The sequence below is a fragment of the Anas platyrhynchos genome, chromosome 3 (genome assembly GCF_047663525.1).
Source record: "Anas platyrhynchos isolate ZD024472 breed Pekin duck chromosome 3, IASCAAS_PekinDuck_T2T, whole genome shotgun sequence".
Classification (NCBI taxonomy): domain Eukaryota; kingdom Metazoa; phylum Chordata; class Aves; order Anseriformes; family Anatidae; genus Anas; species Anas platyrhynchos.
The window spans coordinates 27,488,414-27,515,284 of NC_092589.1; the positions used below are offsets into that span (position 1 = coordinate 27,488,414).

The 26,871-nt window shown below is 40.0% G+C and overlaps 1 protein-coding gene across 6 annotated transcripts; it reads left to right on the forward strand.

The window, feature by feature from the left end:
- Positions 1–376: 376 nt before the first annotated feature.
- On the forward strand, positions 377–25,834 carry EDARADD (EDAR associated via death domain). 6 transcript variants are annotated; one of them, XM_072035587.1, is made up of 7 exons: positions 427–441; positions 537–571; positions 12,157–12,218; positions 13,961–14,000; positions 17,063–17,151; positions 20,173–20,218; positions 22,719–25,834. In XM_072035587.1, the coding sequence occupies exons 3-7, from the start codon at positions 12,216–12,218 to the stop codon at positions 23,093–23,095; spliced, it is 555 nt and encodes a 184-aa protein (XP_071891688.1). In that variant the 5' UTR covers positions 427–441; positions 537–571; positions 12,157–12,215; the 3' UTR covers positions 23,096–25,834. The 6 variants fall into 6 exon arrangements, with proteins under 6 accessions (XP_038032947.1, XP_071891688.1, XP_027309576.1 ...); XM_038177019.2 differs by having other exon boundaries at positions 377–571; positions 12,160–12,218; XM_027453775.3 differs by lacking the exons at positions 427–441; positions 537–571 and adding an exon at positions 3,208–3,334.
- Positions 25,835–26,871: the final 1,037 nt, after the last annotated feature.

Sequence of the window (26,871 nt, forward strand, 5' to 3'; positions counted from 1 at the left end):
CTCCCGAGCCCCCTCCCTCGCCCCCGTGGGAAGCCCCTCGGGGCCCCCCCGCGCCGCCTCCCGGCCGCCGCCTTTGTTCTGCTGCCAGACCCCTCCGGGGGGGGGCAGGGCCGGGGGGGGGGCCCGACGTTTCCACCCCCCCCCGCCCTGCCCTGCAGCACCCCGGCGTCTGGCCCTGGCTTCGGGGTCAAGTTCCCAGGGGCCGGGGATGCGGTACCCCCCCACCCCCCCTTTGCTGCCCCCCTCTGATAGCCCTCGTGCTATCAGAGAAGAAATATTTCTCCTCAACACCTGCGGTGTGTTGGAGACATCATCGTGTGGGGCAACACAGGAGAGGGGGCTTTGGAGAAAGGGGACAAAATCATACAAATGTGGCCGGCTGCTTTTGTCCTGCTAAGCAGAGTAAGGTGAAAGGAAGTGGAAGCCCACAGGACCTTCCAGGTGCAGGTTTACCTCACAGCTGGGCTAAGGAAATCCTGAGTGGCCTCAAGAGGCGGTCCTCTAACTCCCTCTCTTCCTTGTTCCCCATCCCATAGCAATCCTGAAGCTGCATGGTAAATCAATTCACAAGGTACTTGAACTGTTTTATTTATTTATTTTTTATGGATAGTTTTCTGCCAGAGCAGCCCGCTGAGCTGACACACATTATGGCTGCTCCATCACTCAATCTGATCAGGGGAAGAGGCCAGGTCACACATCCAGAGAGAAAGAGAGGGTAGGACCATCCCTTCCAGTGTCTGCTTACTGATAGATCTGATAGATCAGCTAATTCTATTTTATTATTTATTAAGTATTTACTGGTTCCTTAGGGCATAGTGGTTGGCAGCTGAGGGGTTGAAAGCTCTTATATTGCATCAGTTGAATTTGTGAAGCTTTGCTTTGCCAATAGGTATGGGAACTGATCTAAAACTTACTGCTGCTTCTTTTCAGTTCCTTTTAAGTGCTTTTTTTTTTTTAAAAAAAAAAAAAAAAAAGCTCAGAAACAATCAACCTTTGGTTCCCAACAGTTATCTGCATGGCTGTAGTTCACTTGCAGGCTCGTAAAAGTTTGTATTTTTGTGGAGAAACATGAGTATTCCCCTGATTTCATGTGCATTTCATGTGCTGGAACTAGGATTCTATTTTTCATCTATCCGTTAACCCAGGTTTGTCTCATATTCACTCTATTAAAGGGGAATATTCCTTTCCTGGAGTATGGAGACAAGCATTAAGGTCAGGGAAACTATTTTTGTGAGCAAGTTTTTAAATTGGCTGTGGTTATTTACATTTAATTACAAATTCAAAATAGTTTTCCATTATCTTTATCCTTAAGTACCAGTATGTCACAGCTTTTTGCATTGCTGAAAATGTGTTGAAAAAGTGAAGGTCTGATAGTTATGAATTCCAGAGAACGTGAAATGAAGTAGGCAGTAGTTTTATAGTTTGGTCACTGAGACAAGATGTAACATATAATTTGGGAAGAATAAAATTATAATCTCTGCCTACTTTCAGCAACAGTGGGCCAATATATTTGCTAGATATTTGAGGAAAAAATGGCAGAAGAGCTAATGGTGATGTTTACATGGCCACAACTGGCTCACACTGTTGCTACTCCATGACTTATTGCAAGTAGTTTGTATTTCTCACAAAGGTACGGTTTCTGTTTGGTAGATCCAGGTGAATTCACTGTATAGGTTTTCATTTTATAGGTTTTATAGGCACAGTTTTAATAATAAGTAATAAAACAGGAAAAAAAAAAAACACCTTAGAAGTACCAAGCTCTTGCAACTGCCACACACCTGCACTATATGTAGGACTATACAAATTAGATGTAAACTCCCATATTTTCCAACTCAGTGTTCAGTCGGTTGTTAGTTCTGAACATTTTATGTGAGTTACAGAAAATACTTTATTTATTCACCTCCAACAGTCCTGCTTGCGTTGAAAGTTGCGTTAAACAGTTGCGTTGAAAGTTGCGTTGAACAGTTTTGTTTTTGACTGCAGTATCAGCAGCATAAAGCGTTGGCTGTAGAAGTGTACAAAGAGTAATTGTAAGACAAAAACAAAATGAATTCCTTACAGAGTAATTTTAAGACAAAAAAAATCCTTATTTGCATATGTATTTACTGTATCAGCTGAATTTTGCTTACTACTATTTTCTAAACTCTAACGTATATTCTTCTTCTGTTTTTGTGTCGATTTCAACCTTTGAATGTTATTTTGGTAGAGTAATGAAGCATGGAAAAAAATCCTAACAGAATTTTTTTGTGAAATCAGTTTCAGGAAACATCTGCAGGAGAAATGGTATTATGATTGCAAACAATGTTACAAAACTGGGCATCTGTGCTAAGCTCCTTTCCTTTAAAGAAACTTGCCGTGATGTTACAGTATTTTAGCAGGGGCTGAGAACAGGCCTTGCTGGGGAGACGGTTAATCATGCCTTCTATCCAAATAGCTTATAGCATGCTGGGTTCATGAAGAGAGTCTGGACTATATATTTAATTTTTCAAGGCACATGTGTGTTGCTTAGCATAAGAACAAGCATCTTCTGTGATTTCACAACATGCATTGCTGGTAAAAATGTTTTCTTTGCAAGCTCTACTATTTTCTTTCTGTCTGCGAAAAATACAGGAACTGAAAATGTTACTCTGTAGTAGTAAATAAGAGTTAAATAACATACATCAGTCACCTCTTCTCCATCACAACATAGTTCTCTAGAGTGAACAGAGATCTGGGTACACAGAGAGTAACAGGAAGCCTTATAATGGATGCAACAGATCTGCAATTACACGGCCTCCCTGGCCAAGCTTGCTTATGGTTTTCAGGGAGGGCACAGTGGGAACTGGTACTGATGGAGTTTGGCCACTTTTTTTCTGTTAGTTCACTTGGTCCCTTTTGGTCAGATTTTATTTGTCGGAATTGAGCTCATGCACTCTGGTTGTACACAGAATTTGTGTGTGGTCATCTGCCATGCAAAAGCATATCTTAGAAATTATTAGACTTAAGTGAGTGAACAGGCGCAATTCACCTTATGAGAAGCTGGGCAAATCACAGCTGCTTTGCCAAGTACGTGAACTAGATTTCAGTAACCTGACACACGGCTTTCTGGAAATTTTTTGCCCTTGAAACTTTTGCCTTTACTTATTTATTTTTCCAAATTAACATTTGAATGACTCATTTCTAAAATTAGCAAAAGTAAACCAGAGGAATCAATACGTCACAAATTCCTGTTCAAGTCTGGCAAACACCAGCAGTGAGAGTGCAGCATCCGTTGGGCAATGGAGTATCTTACGGTAGGCTAACTATGAAGATCTGAGGATACAGTAAGGCAACAACTTCTGGTAAAACATCTGATGTAAGTACAAAAAGCAGACAAGATGTGGGGCACATGAGTTCTGTGGTCCATTAGGACCACTACAGCTGTACACCTGAAAACCTGTTTTTTTTTCCAGCTGTGTCATTAGGCCTACTACAAGTTTTTATATCCCTTTGCAGAGAAGCTGCAGATTCCCCATCCCTGGAGGTGTTCAAGGCCAGGCTGGATGGGGGTTTGGGTAACCTGGTCTGGTGGGAGGTGTTCCTGCCCGTGACAGGGGGCTGGAACCAGGTGGTCTTTAAGGTCCCTTCCAACCCAAACCGTTCTGTGATTCTATATCATGTTCTCACCTACTGGTGTCTGTTGCAAATAATTTTTCAAAGTATCCATGGATGTCTAGATAAGCAAGAGAAATGTGAGGACTACAGCCTGTAAATGGACAACACAGTGTAGGTCCAATGCAATACAGTGATAAAAAGGGAAATTCCTAATACAAAAATAGCATATAGCAGTATCTTCACAATAAGTATAAGAAAAAGGGGAAAAAAAGGAATTAAATAAAAATAAAAAATAGCAAAGTATAAACGGGGAGCATGCTTAAAAAAAGTTTTTTGTAGGTGATGGAAAAATTAACTACATCTTAGCTATGCACCTGCATCTTGATTCCTATGTTTCTTATGTATGTATTACTGCTGAATGCTTACAGAGTGCTTTTGTTATGTATGACAGCATCACCTCAGTCAAAAGTGTAGATGTAACGTAGTCTCTGGTGGCTTATTGTCATTCTTGTAGTACCTGTCATTTCTGAAGAAGTAAAGAGATGACTCTACTGACTATGTCAAACTTCTGAATATAGCAGGTGCAGATGAACGTAAGTAATCTGGTTTCCAAAAACACCCCAAGATTTATGCACTTTGTGTGCGTGCTTATCTGTCAACAAACCTGATGGTGAGGCATGGGTGTCAACTAAATTATTGTATGTTCCGTAAAAACAGAGCAGCCAGGCAGGAAGCTCATGCCCCTTCAGAGGGGGTAAGCTGCAGCCTAAGCCAGTCATGTTACGCTCACTTTCAATATTTTCATCCAGAGAAAGCAAAGTTTGACTGTTTCTGTGGCTTGTGTTTGACTTGGATGCAACACAGCCCCCGGAGTGGTGGGAACATTCCTGTATTGTGCAGGCCTGTAAGGCAAACAGATTATCTGTGGGCTTACATAAGGTGGTCTAGGTACGTCATTTCTTATCTTCCCTCCATATAGTGCTGTTGCTGTCAAATAGATGTCTAAATTGTGACATTCCTGTGCAACTGTAAAAGAACAGACCAATATAATCACTGGCAAAGGAAGTAATTTTAACTTTTTAGCTGCTGGTTAATTATTCCTACTCCAAAACAGCCTGAGAGTTTTAACAAACTGGTGTAGCAACATATTGAAGCTGCTGACAATTGAAAGCTATAGAGGGATACCTGGGAAAGAAAATGCCAGGATACGTTTCCTAACTCTACTGAAATACGCTAGAGCTGAGGAGTTTATGTTGAAACAGAAGTATGCTACTTAATAAAAACTCCCTTAAAGATTCTTGACATGTACAAAGCAAATGAAGAAGAGTAAAGAAGGTTGCCTCACAGTACTGGCAGGCCCACAGCTAACATCATTATTAGCAACCCCTCTCAGTGAGGGGAAGATTATTGTTTCATTATGTCAGTGGTGTGGCAATAAATAAATAAATACATTGAGGATCAGTTAGAAGAAAGTTTTTGAACATTTTCGGGGGGAGTTAGCAGTAATATTTTACTGGACAGGAATATATTCTCCATGGGTGGAAAAAAAACTTCATCTGCAATCTTGTGCTCAGAAGACAAGAAACCCCTTTGTGAATGTGAGTTGTTATTTCAAACACTAAGCGAACTGGCAATCTGTTACATTACCAGATGATTTGAAGACCTTTGGGAAAAGTTTTGTCCTCATCAAAGTTTTGTTTGCTTTAGGGCTGGGGAAGGGATGAGAGGCATGTGTAGCCTTGGTTTGTAAAAACAATTTAGGGATATTCATTTCATGTTTGAGTTTAAATTTACAAAACCCTGAACTCTTTACATTATCATTAATTGCACTGAATTTAGCAGCTTACAGGGTTGCAGCAAGATAAGATATAGGTGGTTGTCCTTAATACAAAAATTTGGTTAGAGAGCTAATCCACTGTTTTAGAGAATGCTATTGCTTATAGTTATCTTACTTTTTTTTTTTTTTTTTTTTTTTTTTTTTTTTTTTTTTTTTGTGTGTGATATGGCTGTATTTGTTTTTTAAAAATATTTTCTGTTTTTCTTGACTGGTCATTTAGTTAAGTAGCAAAGATCTTGGTGTATCTCATTAAAGTATGATACAAGAACAGGCATGTAACAGCCAAATGAATCTGTACTGTTGACAGTGCATTAGAGATATTTACATGTAATTGCAGAATCTTCCTTAAGTACTAAGTAAAAAATGTTAAATTATGATTTTGAGGCAGTAATGTTGTCTAGAATATTGGCCTCTATTACCATATTCCATTATTTTCAAGAGTGCTTTACAAATAACTTTAAAAAAAATCTAATTGAAAAGCTAACCTAATTTACAGATACACTTAAAAAAAAAAAAACCCACCACCACACACATGATTTTTAACAGCATTAGACAGTTTTGTCTGCTTGTACAGGTGTTTTTCTGATAGAATTATTCTGTTATCGTTTAATAAAATCATTCCTGAATACTAATGTGGGAATTTCAGGGTGTAAGTTATAACTATATATGTGCCACGTTGTTGGTAAAACCTGGCTTAACACCTCACACCAATCATTAACACGTTTTCCTAGTTTACAGCTGCCTATGTAACAACACTACCCTAGGGATATTTTGAACGATGTTAATGGATACATTTTTATATAGTTTATACACATATTCCTGGATTGTGTTAGTAGTCACAGACCATATCTGTTTCTGGGGTTAAGACCAGAGGTCTTCAAACAGCACACAGCGACAATATATATATGCAGGTCATCAGGGCAGATATGGCACTCATTTTGTTGAGGCCTAAGCTTGACAAGTTTAAAACCCAGGGAATTCTTAGCTCTGCTGTGGATTTGTCATTGCTTACAATTTCAGGAGCGGCTCCAATTGTTACTCCAGCATTTCTCCAGATCCCTGTTGGTAGGAACACTTTTTCTGCTCAGTGTCAAACTAATTATCCATCACCAAAAACATTGCCTCTCTAAGGAAATCCAGGGCGACATACAGAATCAACAATTTTATTTCTAATTAGGCTCAGGGTTACCCTTTCAACATAAGAAATGCCTCCCTTTGGGAATGAGTTTCAGTATTAACAGCAGTCAGTCAATCCGTACAGTGAACAGCCAGACTCAAATGCTAGACCTAACAAAAAAAGTTTCTCTGGTGTTTTTTTACCTATTATGGATGACAGAATCGTTAGTGATCTGTTAGCTCTACTTTGCAAATTAGGGTATCTATATGCAGAGAAAGATTTGTATGTGATTGCATATGTGTAAGACTCAAAGGCAAAAACTCCATTTATGTCAGGCCATAAAAGTTATCCTCACAAAAAACTTATTTCCTGAGAATTCACGATTTCACAATTAACAGAATTATTGAAAACAAAAATTCCAGGTATTAGCAAAAATCCAGAGAGCAGAATGAGCTGCTGTTTTAATTTATATTCTGAATATAAGAGCAACTTAATCATTATGACTTTTTTTTGTTTGTTTGTTTGTAAAATGCATGAGATAGAAAATGAACTGTGCAGGAACACTCAATTTGCAATGCTTTCCCAATGAAGGCTACTTGTAGTTCCTCCAGCATAAGCTGGTTGCCAGAGGTGAAATTCTGCTCTATTGAGGCTGCACCTTGAGTACTGTGTTCAGTTTTGGCCCCTCACTACAAGAACATTGAGGCCCTGGAGAATGTCCAGAAAAGAGCAACAAAACTGGTGAAGGGCCTGGAGCACAAATCCTGTGAGGAGCGGCTGAGGGAACTGGGGGTGTTTAGTCTGGAGAAGAGGAGGCTGAGGGGAGACCTCATTGCTCTCTGCAGGTACCTGAAAGGAAGGTGTGGGGAGCTGGGGGCAGGCCTCTTCTCACAGGTAACCAGTGACAGGACCAGAGGGAATGGCCTCGAGTTGCGTCAGGGGAGGTTCAGGTTGGAAGTGAGGAGACATTTCTGTCAGAAGGAGCAGTCAGGCACTGGGACGGGTTGCACAGGGAGGTGGTGGCGTCACTGTCCCTGGGGGTGTTCAAGGAAAGGCTGGCCGTGGTGCTTGGGGACACGGTTAGTGGGGTGGGATTGGTGGTTGGGTGATGGTTGGACCAGGTGAGCTTGGAGGGCTCTTCCAACCCTGATGGTTCTGTGATTCACCTGTGAAGTGACCTCCCTGATAACAGGAAGGTAGCTAGGATGCACAAGTAGCCTGCATAATGGCATGCTGACCAATGCGGTCAGATTTGCTGGTTTATTTTGTGTGCATTGCACAGTATTGAACTACGTGATCTTTCTTAGAACCTAATTTTATGCATGGACCCCACTTAAGCAATTTGTATTACTGTAAGCGTAGTGAAGCCCTAAGCGAGAGCATGTGGCAGCGGTGGCGGTGGGGACCTAAAGCGCTGCCATCAAAGCACTGGGCATCAGCCGGGTATCGGAGGCGCCCGCGGGGCAAGAGGCCGGCCTCCGGCTGCCCGCCCGACCCGGCGCGCTCTGTGCCGGGGCTCCTCGGCCCCGTCCCGGCGAGCCGGGGTCGCCCCGCTCCTCCTCCGAGCGCCTCCCGGGCCGCCCGGCGCCTACCTGCGGCAGGAAGGGGGCGGCGCGGCGCGGGGCGGCGGTTCCGGGCACGTCGGCGGGCGCCGCTCGCTCCTCGTGCTGCGCCCCCATGGCCGCGCCGCGGGACCCGCTGCCGCCGGGTGAGCAGCGACGGCGCGGACGGGACGGGAGCGGGGCGGGCTGGGGCGGGCGCCGGCGGCCCCCCCGCGGCCGCTCCCTGCCCCTGCGGCCGCTCGGCGTCGCCGCGGGCGCTGCGGGCCGCGGAGCGAGGCTCGGGCCGTGCCGTGCCGTGCCCAGAGCCGGGCACCGCCGCGCTCCGCAGCCCCGAGGGGAGCCCGGCCCGGCGGGGATTGAAAAAGCAAAAAGCCGAGGGGCTGTCGGCTGCTCCCTTCCCCCCACGCACGCTCATTAAGCTCGGGAATAATTTCTCATGGGCCGCGCTGGTGTGATTGAGTGCAACTTGTCTTGTCAAGCCTGCGCCGGCGTTTAGGGTGTTAGTAGGGCTTGCTAGCAGCGCCTTAAAAAGCCTTTCTTTATCTTTCTCTCTCTCTCTCTTTTTTTTTTTTTTTTTTTTTTTGAGATCCCAAAGTGGGTGGTTAGCAAGGCAACGCTTCTTAACTTGCATGGCTAATGGCACTTGCAATTTGGAGTGCCATCTCTCAGGTGTCTCATGCCTTTTCTCAGGCCTGCCCATTTTAACTTACCTGTCCGCTCATGCTGCAGCAGAGTTTTGAGTAGTTACGGGTAAACAAAAACGCTCCAGCTTACAAGCTTGCTGCGCACGCTTTGGATTTTTTTCAGAGAACTGAATATTCTAATATGACTTGCTGTCTTTCCTCTTCTTACTCAAATCTGAAATTAACGTGCTTGCTGTCAAAACGCGGTTGTTGATTTGTGTTTAATCAAAGAGCTCATCTCAATCTGGGGTGATCACTTTGTTTGAGTTGTACTTCGGATGTGTATGTCCTGTGTTGGTGCGGAAGAAATCTTCCTTGGGTATGGTTGGCTTACAGAACGAAGGTAGGCCTGAAGTTCTTCGCTCGCTGCTGGTGGTGTCCAGGTTACATTGCAGGAAAAAAAACGTAGCAGGGGAATGTTGTATCCACTATGTGGTGCTTTGTGAGCCTCTTTCTGCTCTAGGGTCTCAGAAACTTGCCTTCAGGCTTCCTTCCCATGTGCAGACAAAGAGCAGACATAGGGTTGGAAATTTGCAGGTGTGTGAATAAAACTGACACGCTGTTCACACCACTCTCAGTGCACAGCGCTGCGTCCCTGTTAGGGTAGCAGTACTGAACAAACCGTGCTGACGGGCACAAGCTGGCTGCTCCCGTTGTAGGCTGCTTGTGCTGGACGGGCTCGGGCAGAAGAGCCTCGACAGCTGCTGTGCAGCTGGCATCAGGTGCTGGGAGCAACCCCTGAACCTGACCTGTGTGCATCTGGGTTGATTTACGTGTGAATTGTGGGAAGGTAAATGCACACCAGTGGCTGAATGCTGTCAGCGGGGAGAATGGTGATAGTGATTTTTTTGAAGGATCCCAGAAAATGACGTTATTAAGTTGTCAAGGTAACTGAAATCAGGTGGCCTGCTGATACAGTCAGCTGATAATCTGTATTTCTTGTCAGCTTTTCGACATGCAAAACCATGGATGTTTTACATTTGAGATAAACAGAGAACTTTCCTCCCTGCTGTTCTGTGCACCTGCATCTAGCTGTATGAAATGAGTTGCAGACTACTGTTGGAGATAAGTGTGGGAAGGAGAGAGGGGACACGGCATTTTAATTGCCTTACTCACAATTAAACATTAAGTCTGTGGTTCTCTAATTATCCACCAACTACCAGTGGTCAACAAGACCGTGGTGACTCACCTGCAGCCAGCATACAGAGCATTTATTCGTAGGTACAAATCCTCATACGTGTTCATGCCACCTGTAGAAAATGTTGGAAACTGGTAGTGCTCTGCAACCTAAAAAAAAACAGGGAACTTGGAGTTCTTCATAAAGAGCTAGAAAAACAAGAGGGAAGGAATTGAGTCATAGGGAAAGCAATACAGTTTTTAAAATATTTTCCAAGATGGATAAGCAAGAAAGGTGCAAGTTAGTTTTGCACTTGGTGTGTTTCTGAGTGAGCCCTAGGAAGCAGGAGTTAAAGGCACCACCCAGCACCTTATCACCTCTTGTAGGGTCACCCTAGGGTCTGCCAGGGCCTCATTCCAAAGCCCTGTATTCTCAAACCTTCACCCATTCGCTCAGTGCTTCCCTCTGAATCGTGGAAAGTAATATTTAGTGGTGTTGCAGTCTACCTTGGCTGTATCTCAGAGGTGCAATGGCAGATAGGGAAGGAAGCTTTCTGTAGTTACAGGAGCCACTGAGGTTCACCAGGGCATTGACCTTTCGGGGAGTCTGCTTCCATCTACATTAAGGTTCCCCTTAAATTATGAGGGCAAAAGAAAGTGTTTTTTGATTACAGGCTTTTTTTTTTTTTCTTTTTAATTTCATCCAAAAACTTGTAAGGAATAGCTAGCTGTGAAGCCTCCAGAGTAAACTGATGATAAGGGACTTGTTGGGTCTTCACAGACAGTAGAAGGAACAGTGAGACTTCGGATGTCTTTGGCTTTGCTTGGCTCTCCATGCCCCCATGCCTTTTTCCATTCCCCTTTTCAGGGTGGGTCTCTCAGCTGTTCTCTTTTCCTTAGCTTCCTCCACAGCTCCCCAGCACACAGTTCCCACCTGAATCCTCTGCTTTTGGCCCAACTCCAGCAGCACCTTACTTCAGCTTATTGTCCGACTCCTGTCCCAGTCTGACTCTCACCCTCCCTACATTCAACGTGGGAAGCTTATGGCTGTTTGTGCTGGCCCCTGCCATCAGGGCAGGCTTCATGCAGAGCGATGTGTTGATGCCATGCTGCTGGAGCAGGGACTTAATCCGTAACAGGGCATGTGTGATAGGAGTATGGCATTTTGGTTTGGTTTGGTTTCCTCTTCTGCATGTGTTTTGCATGCTAAACTTTGTGCTGCAGCGTGCTCATAGGAGATTTAATAGATGCCTTTTAAAAATGGCTTTTAAAAATGTTTAACACTTGTGTGCAGAGGATGTGCTCTAGACTTGTGGAACTGCTAAATTTGAGTTAAAATAGGGTCTGTGTAACTTCAGTGCTATTTGGGGGCTCAGTGTTTATACTGTGCATTTTAATTTCTGTGTTTGTGAGATGAAAAAGATGATCACTGAATGTTGACCTAAAACACATCTTTCTGGTTGAGGCTGAAAGCACTGTGGTGAGTATAGGAGTGAGAGTGACAAAAATTGAGTGAAAATCCTATTACATTACTTAAAATGCTTTTCATAGTTTTTGAAAACATGATACTTAGCAACAGAACAGATCTTCTGTAAGGGAAGGAGATGAAGGTGCTAAATGAAGGAGTGCTGTTGTGAATCCTGGCTTGTGTATGAGATTTGTTTCAGGTTCTCTCTGTGCTTTTGGTCACTATTTCGCTATTATTTGTCAATTTAGACATCAGTGTAGAGGGGTTGACAGTTAATGATTCACCTGCAAGTGCTTTGAAGATTTATTTTTATATGCTTTTGATGTTAATATAATTGAAGTTTATGATTCAATTGTATAAAAATAATTGATGTTTACCTCAAATGGGGCAGTGGATATGTTTACTGTTTGAATTATCCCTTTAAGGAAAAAAATGGAGTGCTACCACTTGGAGAATGAAACTTACCTTTTAGCAGATTTGTTGGGTTTAACTCTTTACTGCTGAATTGCCTTGTGAATTATTTATTTATTTTTACTAAAAATAATTTGGAATTTTCATTTCAGTCTATCTTTTGTTAGCTTTGAGTTGGATTTCCCTGTTGCACGTAGTTTCTCATCCCTGTGTTAGTATGTGTGACGTTTTCTACTTTGTCATGTTTTCTTGTGTAAATGAAGCTTGACATAATGCGTGTAATGGCAGTGTAGCTATGCTTTGCCTTGGTCAGACAAATAAGCAAAATATGAATTTCCAGACAGAAATATTTTGAGGATTATGCATTGATAAATCTTACTTATTTCCAGCAGATCACGGAGCAAAAGAGCCAGTAGAGGATACAGATCCAAGCACTCTTTCCATAACAATGGTATGTGTTTCTGCTCTAACAAAGTTAAAATCATTATAGTTCTCTACAGTTTTGCAATGCAGAAATTAGTAAAATATTTAAGAAACTCTAACCATGTGTATGTGTGTATATATATATATATATATATATATATATATATATAGGGTTTTGCTTACCTGTATAATTGTGTTAACTTACTAACCCTGTACATTTAAAATGTGAATTAAAAAAATGGGAATAGGTGTATGAGCTGAGTTTGGTGGTATGAGCTGAGCTGTCCATTGGTTAGCCTTTAGAGAGGCTATGACTACCATTTTTTTCATTTAATAAAAGAAGAGAAAGACTGGTGCTGGCCTTCTTCTGTCTATATGGATTGGAAGAAAACCCAGCTAAGGCTTAAAATGTAAATTGTATTAAGCTGTTATTCCTTCCTGTACCTATTTTGTCTGATGAGTTCAGGTGATGGAAAGATTAAACCAAAAGCTGGTGCCTTACAGCAGACATGGGTAAATCTAGGGAGAGACCAAACAGTGCTCCCTAGTGCTTGCTTGCATAGTAACACCATTTATGACAAACCTTTGTCGCATTATAAGCTGTCGTTCCAGCAATGTTATGCTGGAACAAGGACTACATCAGGTAAAGGGAGTATGAAATTCTGAAAAGTATGAAATTCTGAAAAGTTTTGTAAGAGGAGTTCTTTCTGAAGTTGCTATGGATTACTTCCTCTGAGTAACAGCGCTGTGTACCCAAGAGAAGACTGTTCTCTAATGGAGTTATATAAACAGATTCAAATGTTCTGGTTTATTTTATGGTTGATGACTGAACAAGCTATTGCTTTCCCTTGGTGCTTTCTTCTCATTTTGAAGCTTTTCAGCAGGGAATCAGCAAGAAACTTTGAAAATTTCACTGGTGCTTTAAATGCTGATCCTTCCCTGGGATCCATTATTGCAGTCTGTGTGCATGGATGTGTATTAGCAAGCTTTTGCAAAATATACAGGCTTTTGTGACCAGTTTTGTGGGTTGACTAAGTTAAAGCTGTTTTTTTATTTTTATTTTATTTTTGTTAAGGGGAATATTTAAAAGGTGGGGAAAAGTTTGAAAACAGATGAAAGTTTGTTTATCCCTACCCCCTTAAATTAATATGTCTTTAATCTGAATGCTTGGTTATCAAGTTCTATGAAACGTTTCACCTATTTTTATGTAAAGATAGGGGTCACAGGGAAGGAGGTGGATTTTAGGCTTAGTAGCAAGTTATAACAGATGCCTGGAAATCAGTAGCTATCTCCTTAGACTCAGAAACAATAGTTTTCTTTTGCATCTTAATAATCTTTCTAATTTTAGAGCAGAAGGGAATGAGATTCTTTTTCCTTCAGTGCAGTAACATTTTAATAGAGGTTTATATCTGTTAAAGAGCTTTTGAAATAGTCTCTGTTACTCTTCATTTGCATTATCTTTCCTAGATTGCTATCTTGTTGCTTAAATGCAAAACTCCTTTTCCAATCTCTGCTTCTTCACTGAACTGTAATACCTTTAAAAATACTGTAGCAAACCTGAAAGCTAGTACTTTTGCATGCAGTGATCAGTAGCAGTGGTAGTATCTCAATTTCTGCATAAGAAGCACATTACTCCATCTGACTGTAGATAGATCAGCTAGTAGCAATTTTAGAGATGCAACTATAATTATGCAGTTTTTATATGCTGTTTCTGCAGCAGAATTACATTCAAGGTAACAAACATTTGTGTCTCTTGCCTTTTTGTGACAGACTGAAAAGTATCCTGTCCAAGACACAGGAGTACCTAAAGGTAAGCAGTATGAATTTTGTCTTTTAGGTTATGTGTCGTAGATCTGTGTTGTTATACACACTAACATCATCAGTGTTATCCAGAGGATTGAAATACTCTTATTTTTTCCTAGACATTTATATTCTAAATGTAATGTGTCATCTTCTATATTTTAAGATTAGCGGGGTATATATTATAGGTTCTGAATTTTTCTGCCCCACTTGGTTGTGATCTAAAAGTCACAACTATCTTAAGAAGATCGGGATTCAACATGCAAGGAAAATATAGTGGTGCCACCAAAAACACGGTGTTCAGAGAACAGAGGGTAGAGATACAATAATGTTAAAACATGGCTTTGAAGAGATTACCAGTGCCTTCAGATTATTGGAAATGTAATCCAGAAATACCTTGCAGTTCTCTTGCTTCCAATTGCATCCCCAGCCCTATAACCAGTTAACTCTTTATGCCACTTTTTACCTTGAGCAGCAGGTATGAATACCATCCAGTCTGGAACCTTCACATCCTGTGCAGGTTCTGTATTGCGCTCAAGTCAAATACTTTAGACTGTGTCAATATCCCTTTTATAGATTCCTTGACACGTGATGTGTTGTTTTTTGTTATCCCTGTCTTTGCCATTGGCTGGATCGCATTTACTGATCACTGTGCAGCTGAAGTGTTCTGCATACTTCATTGCACAGCACGTCTGTGCTGGGGCAGACACAAGAAACAAGGCAGAAGCTAGTCACAATGGAAACTGCTGAGAAGCGTGGGCAATATACCATTGGGGTTAAAGAAAGGTTAGAGGGCTATTTTGGGGTCTTAAGGGAGCCAGTCAGAGAAAACAAGCATCTCAAAGAGCTCAGTGGAGAAGTAGAATGTGGGATGAAAACTAATTTGAAATTATAAGCTACTTCCTGTTTAATTGCAGTTAGGTGTGGTTTGTTCCTTCAAAACTTTTCACTAACATTAAATAAATTTCTCTGTAATCTTCTTTTCCGTGACATATTCTTAATTCCACCATGACATTAGGTCCCCCTCAGAATTAATTAGATAAATTTCTAAATTTCTAATATTGCCATACTTGTTTAAAATCCAACATTGTGTGTTGTAAATGCATCTAATTTAAAAAGGAAAGCTGAAAGGGAGTGGAAACTTCAGTGCTTTTTGTAGGAAGGAGATGGACTTGGTGTATTTATAGTTTTTTAATTTACGCTCTTGCCAAGTGTAAAGAGATGTAAATACTAACATAGCTTAAATAGATGTGAGTACTAATATAGCTTGATATTTCCTCTTTAGAGTAGGAAGTGTTAAAAATACCTCTTAACACTCTGTTCATTTCCGGAATCTATTTTTCCTTAATTATTTTTTTTTCTTGACTTTATTTTTCAAAGTATGTCTTCTTTACCATGAATTTTGAAACTTGTATGACATCAGTGCTATATAGTAGTATCAGTGATTCTTTCTCAGTTTGCTCAATGAGAAAGTATTTTCATAACTATTTCTATAAGAATAAAGACTGAGAAATATTAGCCTGTGTGCTAAAAAATATCACAGATGTGCAGGCTTGATTCTGTGTAACACAAAATCCTGTTTGCTTCACATTTAATGGTTGAATAAACAGTACGTTGGCCTTGAGGAGTGGGGGGGACAGTTTTGTTCCTTTTTTACTCAGTCAAGGGACCATTTGGGGACCAAACTTACCCAAGGTCTTAGCACCCTCTACTGATGATGAATTAAAGGTGAGTTGAGTGACCTTCTCATCTTGCAGAATTAGGCTTAATGTTTATGTTATGCTTTGACTATAATTCTTCTTCCACTCAAATCCTGAACAAATTTGGCACGTAGTGTTTCCACACAAACAAAGTGGAATTTTGATGCCAATAGTTAGCTTCTTCAACCAGCCTTTTGGGGAATTTTGTTCCTTCTCTCTAGACCTATGGTTGAGAAGAAAAAAGGTGGTGCTTATTAAACATTTACCCTGCTGGCAGTGGAATGCTATTTGGCTTTTAATTTCAACAGTCGTATAAAAGAAAAAAAAGAGGAGAACCAGTGTTTCTTTTTTTTTTTCTCACAAGTGTAAGGTTGACTTCTTTGATTCAGATGAATTTCTTGAGTGAGATAAGGAAATACATCTTCTTTCTGTTACCTGACAATTCATAAAAGTAATAGCAGTACTTCCATGAGATCATACCTCTTAAACAGCAAGAAGAAATGTATACAGATGCAGTCTCCACTATGGAGAATTAAGATATGTGTAGAATATAACCTCTTTCAAGCTCCTGTTAATGGTTAGTCAGCACCTGACCCATGGGATTTGTGCAGATGGTTTGATAACGAGGCCCTTATTAATCACAGAGAGTGAAAGTATATGTTTTCATGAGGTTCATAGAAGGTTTATGCATCCCTTGTATCCCAATTTGAGGGCTGAAGTGAAGCTTGAAAGGTAATCAGTTTGTGTAGTATTGAGGAATGTTGTGTTTTTCAATGGACTACCAAGGCAGGTGATAAATGCACTTTGAAACAGATTATTTTAGTGTTTCAGGAAACTCCTGCGTAGTAGGGATAAGTATGATGAGCCTAATTCACAAAGGGGCAGAAGAAAAAATAACGTTTATGTAGTGCATATTTCAACAGTGATCATTACACTGGTGATGAGAAAAGCAAAGCAAAAAGGATGATACTGACTTGGAAGTCTTCTTAAGTCTGCTTTGATGTATTGGCTCAGTTAATATTCTCTTGGTACTATTCCTGGTCAGCTTTCTGAAAGAATATAACTCTTGCCTCAAAATACAGCATGGCGATTGTTTTTTAAACACTAATACACTAGGCTTATAGCCTAATACTCTTGCCTAATTTTTTGATCTCTGCAAGGGTTGTTTTTCTTCACACAGTCATGGACTGCGTGACTCTTGTGGTCACTGCCAATTTACTGGTTTGGGCTTTTTGATCCTGCATCTCCTAGTGACTGATCATGATGTGGAATTAAATTTTGTGTGCTGGACACATATAATGGATGTTTGATAGTCATACTATTTAAGTTTGTATTTGGTTGGAAGACGAGTTTTTCATAATCTTTGTCTTAGATGAGGAATACCTCACAGATCAAGTGACACTGGAAATCGCATCTGTGAACATCAGGAGTCTTACATCAGATACTGGCCTAGTCCAACAGGTAAGAAAAAATGATATATGTATGTAAACTAAGTTATTGCTGTTAATTAAATGTTAACAAATGAATATGTTTTCAGACTGTATGTGGAGCGCATGGAATTACTCAGTAAAATTGACCAGAAATAGGCTCCTTTTTCCGGAGTTCAATGAAATGAGCTTTTGAGGAGAAAAGTAAAAGAAAGGCTAAATAATTATTAATGTTTGCTTTGTAGTTTAACTAGGCTTTCATTAGCATATAGATGCTCTGAAGAAGAGCCAAGGCAGAGTTAAGGCTTTGTCTTGCATGCTCTCCCTCTTCCCTGCTGAAAATAGAGCCAGAGCAGAGAATAAGTAAAGGAGGCTGAATCCTGTGTTTTGGACTCCTTGTGTCTTGTCCTAGGGAGGCATTTGATTGTTCTGCTCTGACTTTGGGACACTGCTCTATCCGTAGTGGAAATAACCTCCACAGATTGTAAAGTCTTACGTTGCCATAGGGTAGGCAGTGCTGAGTGACCCCCGTGGTTACCGTGATGCTCCATGGTTACCATCTTTCAGGTGAATGTTATTTGCTGAATTTCAAATTGATTCTCTTTGGGTTGAGCAGAAAACTTGGAGAAGAGAAATGAATGAGCAATGCCCAGCGAGAAGAAGAATTAAAAGGAGTTCCTTATGCCAGAGTCCCAGCTGACTTTCATCAAACAAACATGGGTTTGGTATGCATTTCACAGATGATGGAGGTAACTGTTTCATTCCCATCATCAAGAAGAGAGCATTTGTTGCCCACTTAGAGTTACTATAAAGATAATTCAGCATACTAGGCTATTAATAGTTCTACAGAGCTGGAAAAAATTCTGCTTACCTTCAGACTGTACATAGGCTTATAGCTTTGATTAAGCCTGTAGAAGTTGATTGAGTTTTAATTGTAGGCAAAAAATACTCTAGCCTAATACTTTCATTGTATGGACAGTGACAATACATGGTCTTATTGCAATTATATTACAAGATAATAATCATGAGTAAACCTGAGTGCATTTGGCGTGACAAAAGTGGATAGTAACTGATCAGTACAAATACCAGTTTTGGAAACATAAGAATGGCACAGGTAAGTATCCAAAGTATTTCTTTGTACTTGCTGCAGTACTAGCCACTCCTGTTATTTTTGTCATGAGACATGAGTATAATGACATCTCCAAGAGGCATTTAGGTATTAGCTTTCACCATGAACTTGGAACCTGCATGAATTCATAGTCTGGAAAAAGTTCTTGAAGCTCAGAACAGCAACTGAGCTATCGTAAACTAAGTGAAAAATACCTACCACTTTTCCTTTTTTTTTTTCCCTTTGTTTTTGTTTGTTCCTCTTTAAACAGAGAGCTGAGAAGGCTGATCTGTGATGGGCAACTGCTTGTTCTCCCAGTAACTTACCTTTATGGGGATTTGCTCCTCAAGACTCAATACTGTTCTACTTTTAAAGAATTAGAGGAAATGGAGACAATGGCTATAATTGGGATTTTCGTATCAAATTTTTCTTGAACTTTGGGTGCTCACGTGGCAAAAAGGCCAAGATCATAAATTTAAAAACCTCTGGCCATGGAAAGCTTATGTGGTGTCACTGGAAAAGCAGACTTCTAGAAGATAATGGCAAGGATGATGCTGTAGCAAGCAACATGTGCAACCTCAGATCTCTTCTGAGCAGAAATCAGTCATTGTGGGATGATTTGATGTTGTACACATGTCCTTGCAGTTTCCAGGGAAGAGAAATGCTGAAAACAACATGCACGTTTTTCCTTTCCTGACAAAGTCTTTAAATATTTTGGGGATAACATGCCTTCTTGATCATTGGATTCTGTATATGTGTATGTTTCTCTACATCAGCTGAAATTACCTATATTCTTAGTGGATTTCTTAGTACAGAAGATTTAGTAGGTAGGAATAGACTGGTGTTACACAGTGGTCTTGTGTTTGCATGCCCAGCTTGCAAAACGCTAAGAAGCTTGCTGTGATAGTTTTGAAAGAATGATGCAATACAAAAATCAAAATGCTTTATTGCAGTTATCTAAGGGGAAAATCCCCTTCTGCTTTCATCTTTAAATCCTCAATAGAAGAAAGCTATTTCATCTGGTTCCACACCCGCATAGTTTAAGTACGGGCAGCTGCAGTTTCCTACAGTCCTAGGATCAAGGTGCTGGCCTTCCAGTTTTTAGATGTTGGTTTCTATATAGAAGAACTGAAGTGTTAAAACGTGTGTTGCAGTCTCAAGCTGCTGAGTATTTTTGCTGTGTTTAATTTGTGGACAAAAAGCCCCTGAGGGAATGTTTGCTTCAAACAGGAGGACTGTTAGATGTGAGCCAGCAGAAATGTTCAAGCCCACCTGCTGTCCAGAAAAAAATTCTATATATGTAAAGAAGTTTGTTAAAGAGCTTCTCCACTTATACAAGATCAATGAAGCATTCCCTTACTGTTGCATGTTACAGGCAAAGGTCTCAGGTTTCTTGTTATAAAACTTTTAAATCTTTTTAATCAAACTACATGAATTATTGAACAGCTTTGTACGTATGTCAGCAAAAAAAAAAAAAAGCTATTTTTCAAGTGTACAGTATGAGTAGTATTTCATGACTCTGTGCAGCAAGGTCACCTTGTAAGAATTGGTAAGTGCCCAGACTATAATTTTTCAAACAGCAAGGGCTGTAATTGGTGTTAACAACAGTCAAATAAGGAAAACTAAACAAAAGTGAAAAATGTGGACAGGAGGAAAGAGGGAGTAGGAGCATATTGTTCAAAAGATGTAACCCCATAGCATATGATTAATAAGGATGACATTCTTCAGTAGATAAAACAATCCAGGCTGTTTTGTGAGACAAAATCATAAAAATGCTGCCTGAAAAGTCTGCAGATTGTCTGTAATTTCTCATACCAGATATGTTCCCTGTCTGACAGGTAGCTTGGGATTTTTCTAAGTAATCTCCTGCCACTTATAAATTAGCCAAATAGTTATCCTGATGTTCGAATATGTTGTTTTGATTTATATTTATTCTCTGCTTTGTAGCCAGAAAACAAAGACACGCAAAACCATACTGATGAATCACTTTCAGGTAATATATCAGCTTTACTTTTCTACATATTTTATTCCTATATTTTCTTTGAGAGAACTTTATTAAAAACTGCTATTCATCATAACTTAGAATTTCCTGGATAATCAATGCTTGTGCTCGTTTCATTACCAGTGTCATTTACAGCTACCTCTGTTTTAAAGGTGGTGATGATCAATAATGCAAACCATACAAAATACGTAAGTTAGGCTGTCCAAATGCATCTAGTACATCCACTTTGGAAAGAAATCTGTAAACAGCTATTTGGAGAGAGCAGAAGCTGGCTGTGGGGGCTTATCCCATAGGGGTTTCAGCTCAGCTGGAGGCAGACTGAAGGGTGGTGGCCAATATACACCCCAGTTGATTTAACAGCGAAGAACTGTAAATCAACATTTGGTTAAGAAGGTTCTCGTGTCATGTAACATTAAGATAATGCAATTAGGTAGGTAGGTCATCATTTTAACCAAATGCAAAGCATCTTAGAAAACCAGGATTCTGTATAACCCTATCGATAATCTAGTACAGCAAGTATCAGAAGCAGGTATCTACAAGAAGCAGGTTGGTTTAATTTTGTTTACCTATAGTTGAGCCCTTTGCTTTCTTTACCCTTTCTTCCTTTCTTCTGTTGGAGGATAAAACATACTCTGGCATCCTTGCAAAGCAAAATAAAATGAAATTAGACAGGGCGTTCTCCTGCCCTTTGAGCTCAGCCAGAACTTTGGATTACATTCATTTTGCCTCGTTGGTGTAAGTAAATCCTGCTATGAGTGAAGCGAGCAAGTTTTGTCTCACTTCAGCAAGAGTTTAGAGTGCACAAGAAGAGCAGAATGCCTAATATATACATTTCTTAGAGGACAGCTGTGAGGCCTGTGAGCAAAGATGTTACCTGAGAGCAAAGATGTTACCAGAACACGCTTCCCTTTAAAAGGGAATCTAAGCGTTTGTATGGAGTTATTTGTCTGCAGCAGTGTTGTTGCGGCATGTCCTAACTTGTTGAAAACTTAAGAAGTTTTCTTTGGCCTACTTCAGAAAGCAAGCTGATGAGCAGCATTACAAAAATAACAGTAGCCTGTTCTTCCCTTAGAAACAAACAAACAAACAAAGTGCACGCAGAAGCTACATTCAGCTCAGTTGCTTTCATCAGCACCAGTATTCAGCATAAAAAGTCGCTTTCTGAAGGTCTTTCTGGAATTTACACACAATCTTACAATAATTACTGCAAATGGAAAAAAAAAAAAAGATAATAACATATGCTGTTGTCTGTAAGAGTAGGTGGCACTGACTGCCAGATTTGCCCTTTCCTAGGGATACAGTTCAGGTCCCTTGAGCTGGCACTGATCCAGCATTTCTACATCAGAGTCACTGATTTATTTATTCACAGTCATTTGACACCAAAACACTCTGATTGTTTCTAACCAATCTTTCATTTATATCAGTTTTATTGTTGGAGCTTTCCTTTTTCAGAGAGTTTCATCCTAAATAAGATTATACTTACTTCCCTATTTCATGCTCTACAATGAGGCCAGAGGGCAAAAGTTTTAGGAAGTGCTTCTAGGCTGCATCCTTTATCCATTACTCTTTGGACAAATCAAATTCTTCCTGCCTTCAATAAGTGCTGTTTAGTGTCATATCCGTAGCCGAAATGCTGAAACAACGCTCTAGACTTACTGCAGTGCTAAAGGTGTTAGTATTTAACTGGAACCATAGCTAGAACTGTTTTCTATATGCTTTTACAGGTTATTAATACATAATACATAGTACAATCTGATGGTACGGTATTGTTCTCGGCACTGGGCAGATACTGTGTGGAGGAAACCTCTAAATGGCAGTTTTTGATATTTCATGTAGAGTTTGGAACGTATCACCACCGACTTCAAGCAACTCGATAATCTTATTTTTCTACATGTGGAGGAGTATGCTCTTTACTTCCTTCTATAATGTACATTTAAAATAGACTTGCTTGATATAACAGGGGCAACTTTTATTCTAAGAGCCCTTACAAAGCAAAGGAAAACAAAATACTTCTACTTTGTAGTTGTGTAAAGATTCTCCTGGTGTACATATTTCATATTGTTATGAAAGCAGCAGCTCAGAAACTGATCCTGCAACATTATCTATACGAGATGCACGTAATGTGCACATACTCCTCTTGGTGATGTATGTAGGGGTTATGGCAGATTGAAGGATGCACGGTAGTTCCCAAAAAAGAAAAATGGAATATCCCAGCTTACACTAGAAGGAACTGCACATCTTTTCTGTAAGAGGATAAATATGATGCTTCCAAAAATAGTGTCCTTTTGATTATAGCCCATGAACATAGCCAAGAGAAGTTTTAGAAAGTTAATTTCATAAGGAAGGGCATTAATATGCCACTATTCTGACATTTTCAGAAATGATTCTGTGAAACGTAATGCTCTTCAAACATTTGTGCTTTTACATTTGTTCTTGGTAAAACCACAGCAACAAATCCTCACTTCTCTTCATGTAATGGTTTTAACTGCAGATCTCAAGAAAAGCTGCAAAGAAAATGGCACCTGCTCCTTGTGCTTATTTCGTGCACCAACCATCAGCGACATGCTCAATGATGAGGACTTGTTGTACACAGTGAGACTAAAGCTGGATCCCTGCCATCCAACTGTGAAAAACTGGAGAAACTTAGCAAGCAAGTGGGGGATGACTTATGATGAATTGTGTTTCCTTGAACAGAAGCCCCAGAGTCCTACCCTGGAGTTCTTGCTACGGAATAGCGACAGGACTGTGGAGCAGCTGATTGAGCTCTGTAAATTTTATAAGAGAATTGATGTTGTGAAAGTGCTGCTGAAATGGGTGGAGGAGGAATGGCCCAAGAGAGGAAACAGAAATTACCAGAATGACTTGTAGGTCAAAGAAGGTTTAGTCACTGCTTGTGAAATGTTGGGACTAGCTGCCACCAGTAGATGGGAAGCTTCCCTTGTGAGAGAGAGGCAGAAACTGTATGGACAGTTTGTATACCGTGTAAGCTTTATGTACTGTATACACATACGTATGGTCTGTGCCCTCAGGGCTGCAAAGATAACCTTTCAGAAGTGGATGGAATAATGCAGATTGTGTTCTTGAATCTGCAAATGCTTCCTAAGGAACAGAAGAATGAAAAACCTAGACCACCGGTTTTACTGCAGCAGTGGCAAACCATGTCAGTTGTGTGTTGTTGCTATTGGGGAAGCCCCAATTAGAAGGCAAGTCTGCCTTTCTGGCAGTCCTTCCACAACTTTTGTGTGTTTTACCTGTTAGAAGATGAGAGGGTGTGGTTTTTTTTTCTGTTTTTTTTTTTTTTTTTTTTTTTTTTTTTTTTTTTTGTTCTTTTTTGTTGTTGTTGTTGTTTTTTTCCCCTCTTTTTGTAAGCTTTATGACACTGTTTTTGGCACAGGAACACCTTAGTGTTCCAAGTAGCAGTTTGGATTTGCATATTTGAATTAATTCAATGTTTGAACATCACATTCAGGTGGTAAAATTAAGTTTTGGATCTCTTTTACGAACAAGACTAGACATTGAAGTAAATGTATACTCATACATTATAGGGCATATATTTGCTATGAAGAAATGCGATTCAGAGAGACTTTCCAGACCATAAATTTAGGGATTAAAAAACACAAACAACAACCACAGAAGAAGAAGAAAACAAAACACAATTAAAATATTTGACATTTAAAATTAGTTTTCATAGTTTTGAAGAAACTTCGAGTATTCTTATCTGTTTGTCTCAAATGTCTCTCGTTTTGCAGTGTGAGGTGACAGAAAAATGCCTCACCAACAGCATATCCTTAGTTTTGAATATAACTTTCCTGTTTTTGAACTGTGGTTTCTTCAGAGTCCTCCTGTGGGCTGACCTACTTTCTGTCCTATACCAAAGTAGTTGCACACTTGCATGAAACTAGCACAAGTTTATGTACTGATTAAAGCCACTCTAGTGGGAAATTGACAGGTGGATTCACCTACAGCCTATGTGGATGGTTATTAAAGCACTCTGGGTTTAGACTGATGTATCTCAAGGGATTTTGATACTCTGAATTACACTGTTTACATTCAAAATATTTTTAGAAACTGTTTTGTCTTCCTACTGTTCTTCTGTTTTCTAATGTCTTTTTTTTAAAAAAAAAAAAAAACTCCTGAAAAATCAGTTATATCATAGGTTGTATAAAGTAGACAATACTAATATTTTCATAGGTGTAGATACCAAAGCAATGGTGAACAGTGTTTCAAGATGTTGGGCAAAACTAGAATGAGGGAGGTACAGGTTGATGCACTGCTTACTTCTCTCAAGTAGAAATGACCAATTAAGAATTGGTAGCAAAGCCAAGGGAAGTCTAAGTAAGGTTGCATTTTGAATTTCTATAAGAGAGTGAAAAGGGACCTATGCTAATATTATACTGTAGATAGTGAGGGATGTGGTTACAGCAGAGCTAAATGTAAAGACTAACATTTTCAATTTCAGGCGCTAGTGCTGGGGATGATACGAATTAGCTTTATTGCAATGAGTTCAGGAAACTGAAGGTGTAGTTTCAAAGTGAAGTAAGTGCCCTAAATTTGAGGTTTGATTATTTATTATTTTTTAAACCTTGTAGAAGACTGGAATTTTATCAACTTTTTAAAATCTTCCCTCAGAAAAGCTGCAGCTCTTCAGAACAGTAAGTTTTCTAGTCATACTTTAAGGCGGAAGTTGTATTGCTCATTCATGTAGGAGCTGCAGTTCAAATATCTCACATTCTTCTTCTGTGAACAGAGGTTTCCTGATAGAGGTCTGTGAACTCAAACTTTTGTATCTCATTTTCTATCTTTAGTTAGGGGCTTTGGAATCAGCTTTGAGGGGTATTGCTGTGGCTGGGCTCTCTGCTATTTTCAGCTCATACAGAGGCATCCACTGTGTACGTGCAAATAGCTCATGTGCAGCTTGTCCAGCATAATCCCCATAGCTTGGGCCTACCACATGCATGATTGAGGATCGTGTGTCTGTGTGTTAAGTTGTTCTTCTGAGTGATGAGTGCTGGTATGTGTTCCAACAGCTTTTCTCTACTGTAACACACCATAGCTGTACGTGTGTGGTAGTGCAGTATGCTTTGCTGTGGTAAATCCAGTCCAGCAAGAAGCCTGGCTGGAGCCCTCACATGACGACTCACAATGGGAACACAAAACGATGCAGTGGCATTTCTGAATCAAAAAGTCCTGCTGAAATACCCCTTTTCCTGTTTTCTGGCTAAGATTTTTAAGGTTTTGAAGAAACACTGTTGTTTAATGGAAAAGAATTCTTATCCCCTGAAGCTCTTGAAAAATCAATATCAGTTCCAACGATTCGTCATAAAAACAAAGCTGCTTTTGAGAGTTCATATGTGGTTTCCATGTAAATTCAGCACTGAAGGTTGAAAATGTTAGCCTTAATCTTCATTACACACTGGATTACTAATTTGTATACTTGAAATATTTTTTTCCTTTTTGTATGGCATGAGTTGAGGTGTACACATTTTTTTATTTTAGTTCTGTATCTATTTACAAGATACCAGGTTCTAAGTGTTCAATTTAAGTATTCTTATATCTTCTGATTTAATGTACACTATATTTAGAAGAAATATAGATTATCCATTTTCAGTTTTACTGTATTTGTTTTTATTCCTTGCAGCTAGGAAAACAGCTGTTTTCCTTCTCACCAGCCACCTTGGAACTACTTAGAACAACTGCCTTAACTATCTACTACTTAGAACAACTAATTGTCAATTAGTTGTGCTGTATAAGAATATCTCATATGCAAGATCCATAGCTTCTTAGAGCACCAATGATTGCAGCAGATAGTGCTGTTGAAGAAAGGAAGATGCACTTATTTTTCATATGGGAAAAAGAAGAATATATTGTGATAAGACGATGAACAATGCCATTTATCTAGAAAACTCGTAATAGAGTTATGAACTACACAGAGGTGTAGAACCTACACTGGGTGGACTCTTCCTGAGTTAATAATTAATCTGATAACAAAGGTTAGAGAATCACGTGGGCATCGTAAAAGTTCTGCTAGACTATCAGTTTTGTTCCATTATATTTCTTCTATTCCCATGTTAGACCTGCTGTTCTTTCAGGGATTGCCATTTTTTGGCTGCCATCTCTGTGCCTGCAGGATAATCAGTGGACTTTTCCACCCATTTTAGCTTCATGAAGATGTCCAAACTACTATAGTCCTTAGTTTCTGCAGCTTTATCTAAGAGAGAGCTTACTGACTGTTCTTCAGCAGCATTGCTACAGTCCTCTGCTCCAGGAGCATTTAGTTTTGCTGTGAGGCCAACTATATATGGGGCATCCCTGAAAAATCGGACTGACAGTATCCAGCTGCCTTTTACGAGTTTGGGGCTGTCCTTTAGAAGCCCACTATAAAGGGCAGGGTAGTCAGTGTGGCCCAGGGCACCTGCATGGAAGCATTTGTACAGAAACTCAAAACTCGCTTATTCCTGAAGTGCTACTGAGCAGCAGGCTGGGAACTGAGTGCCAGAGACCTTTTTCCCTGTCTCAGGCTGACTGCCTCCCACAGATGCAAGACAAGCTGTAAGCAAGTGGAAAAAATGTAAATTGGGCCTTATGGTAGTGTACCTGAGGGTAATGCTATTGACGTGTGGTCAGACAGAGTTGAAAGTTAACTC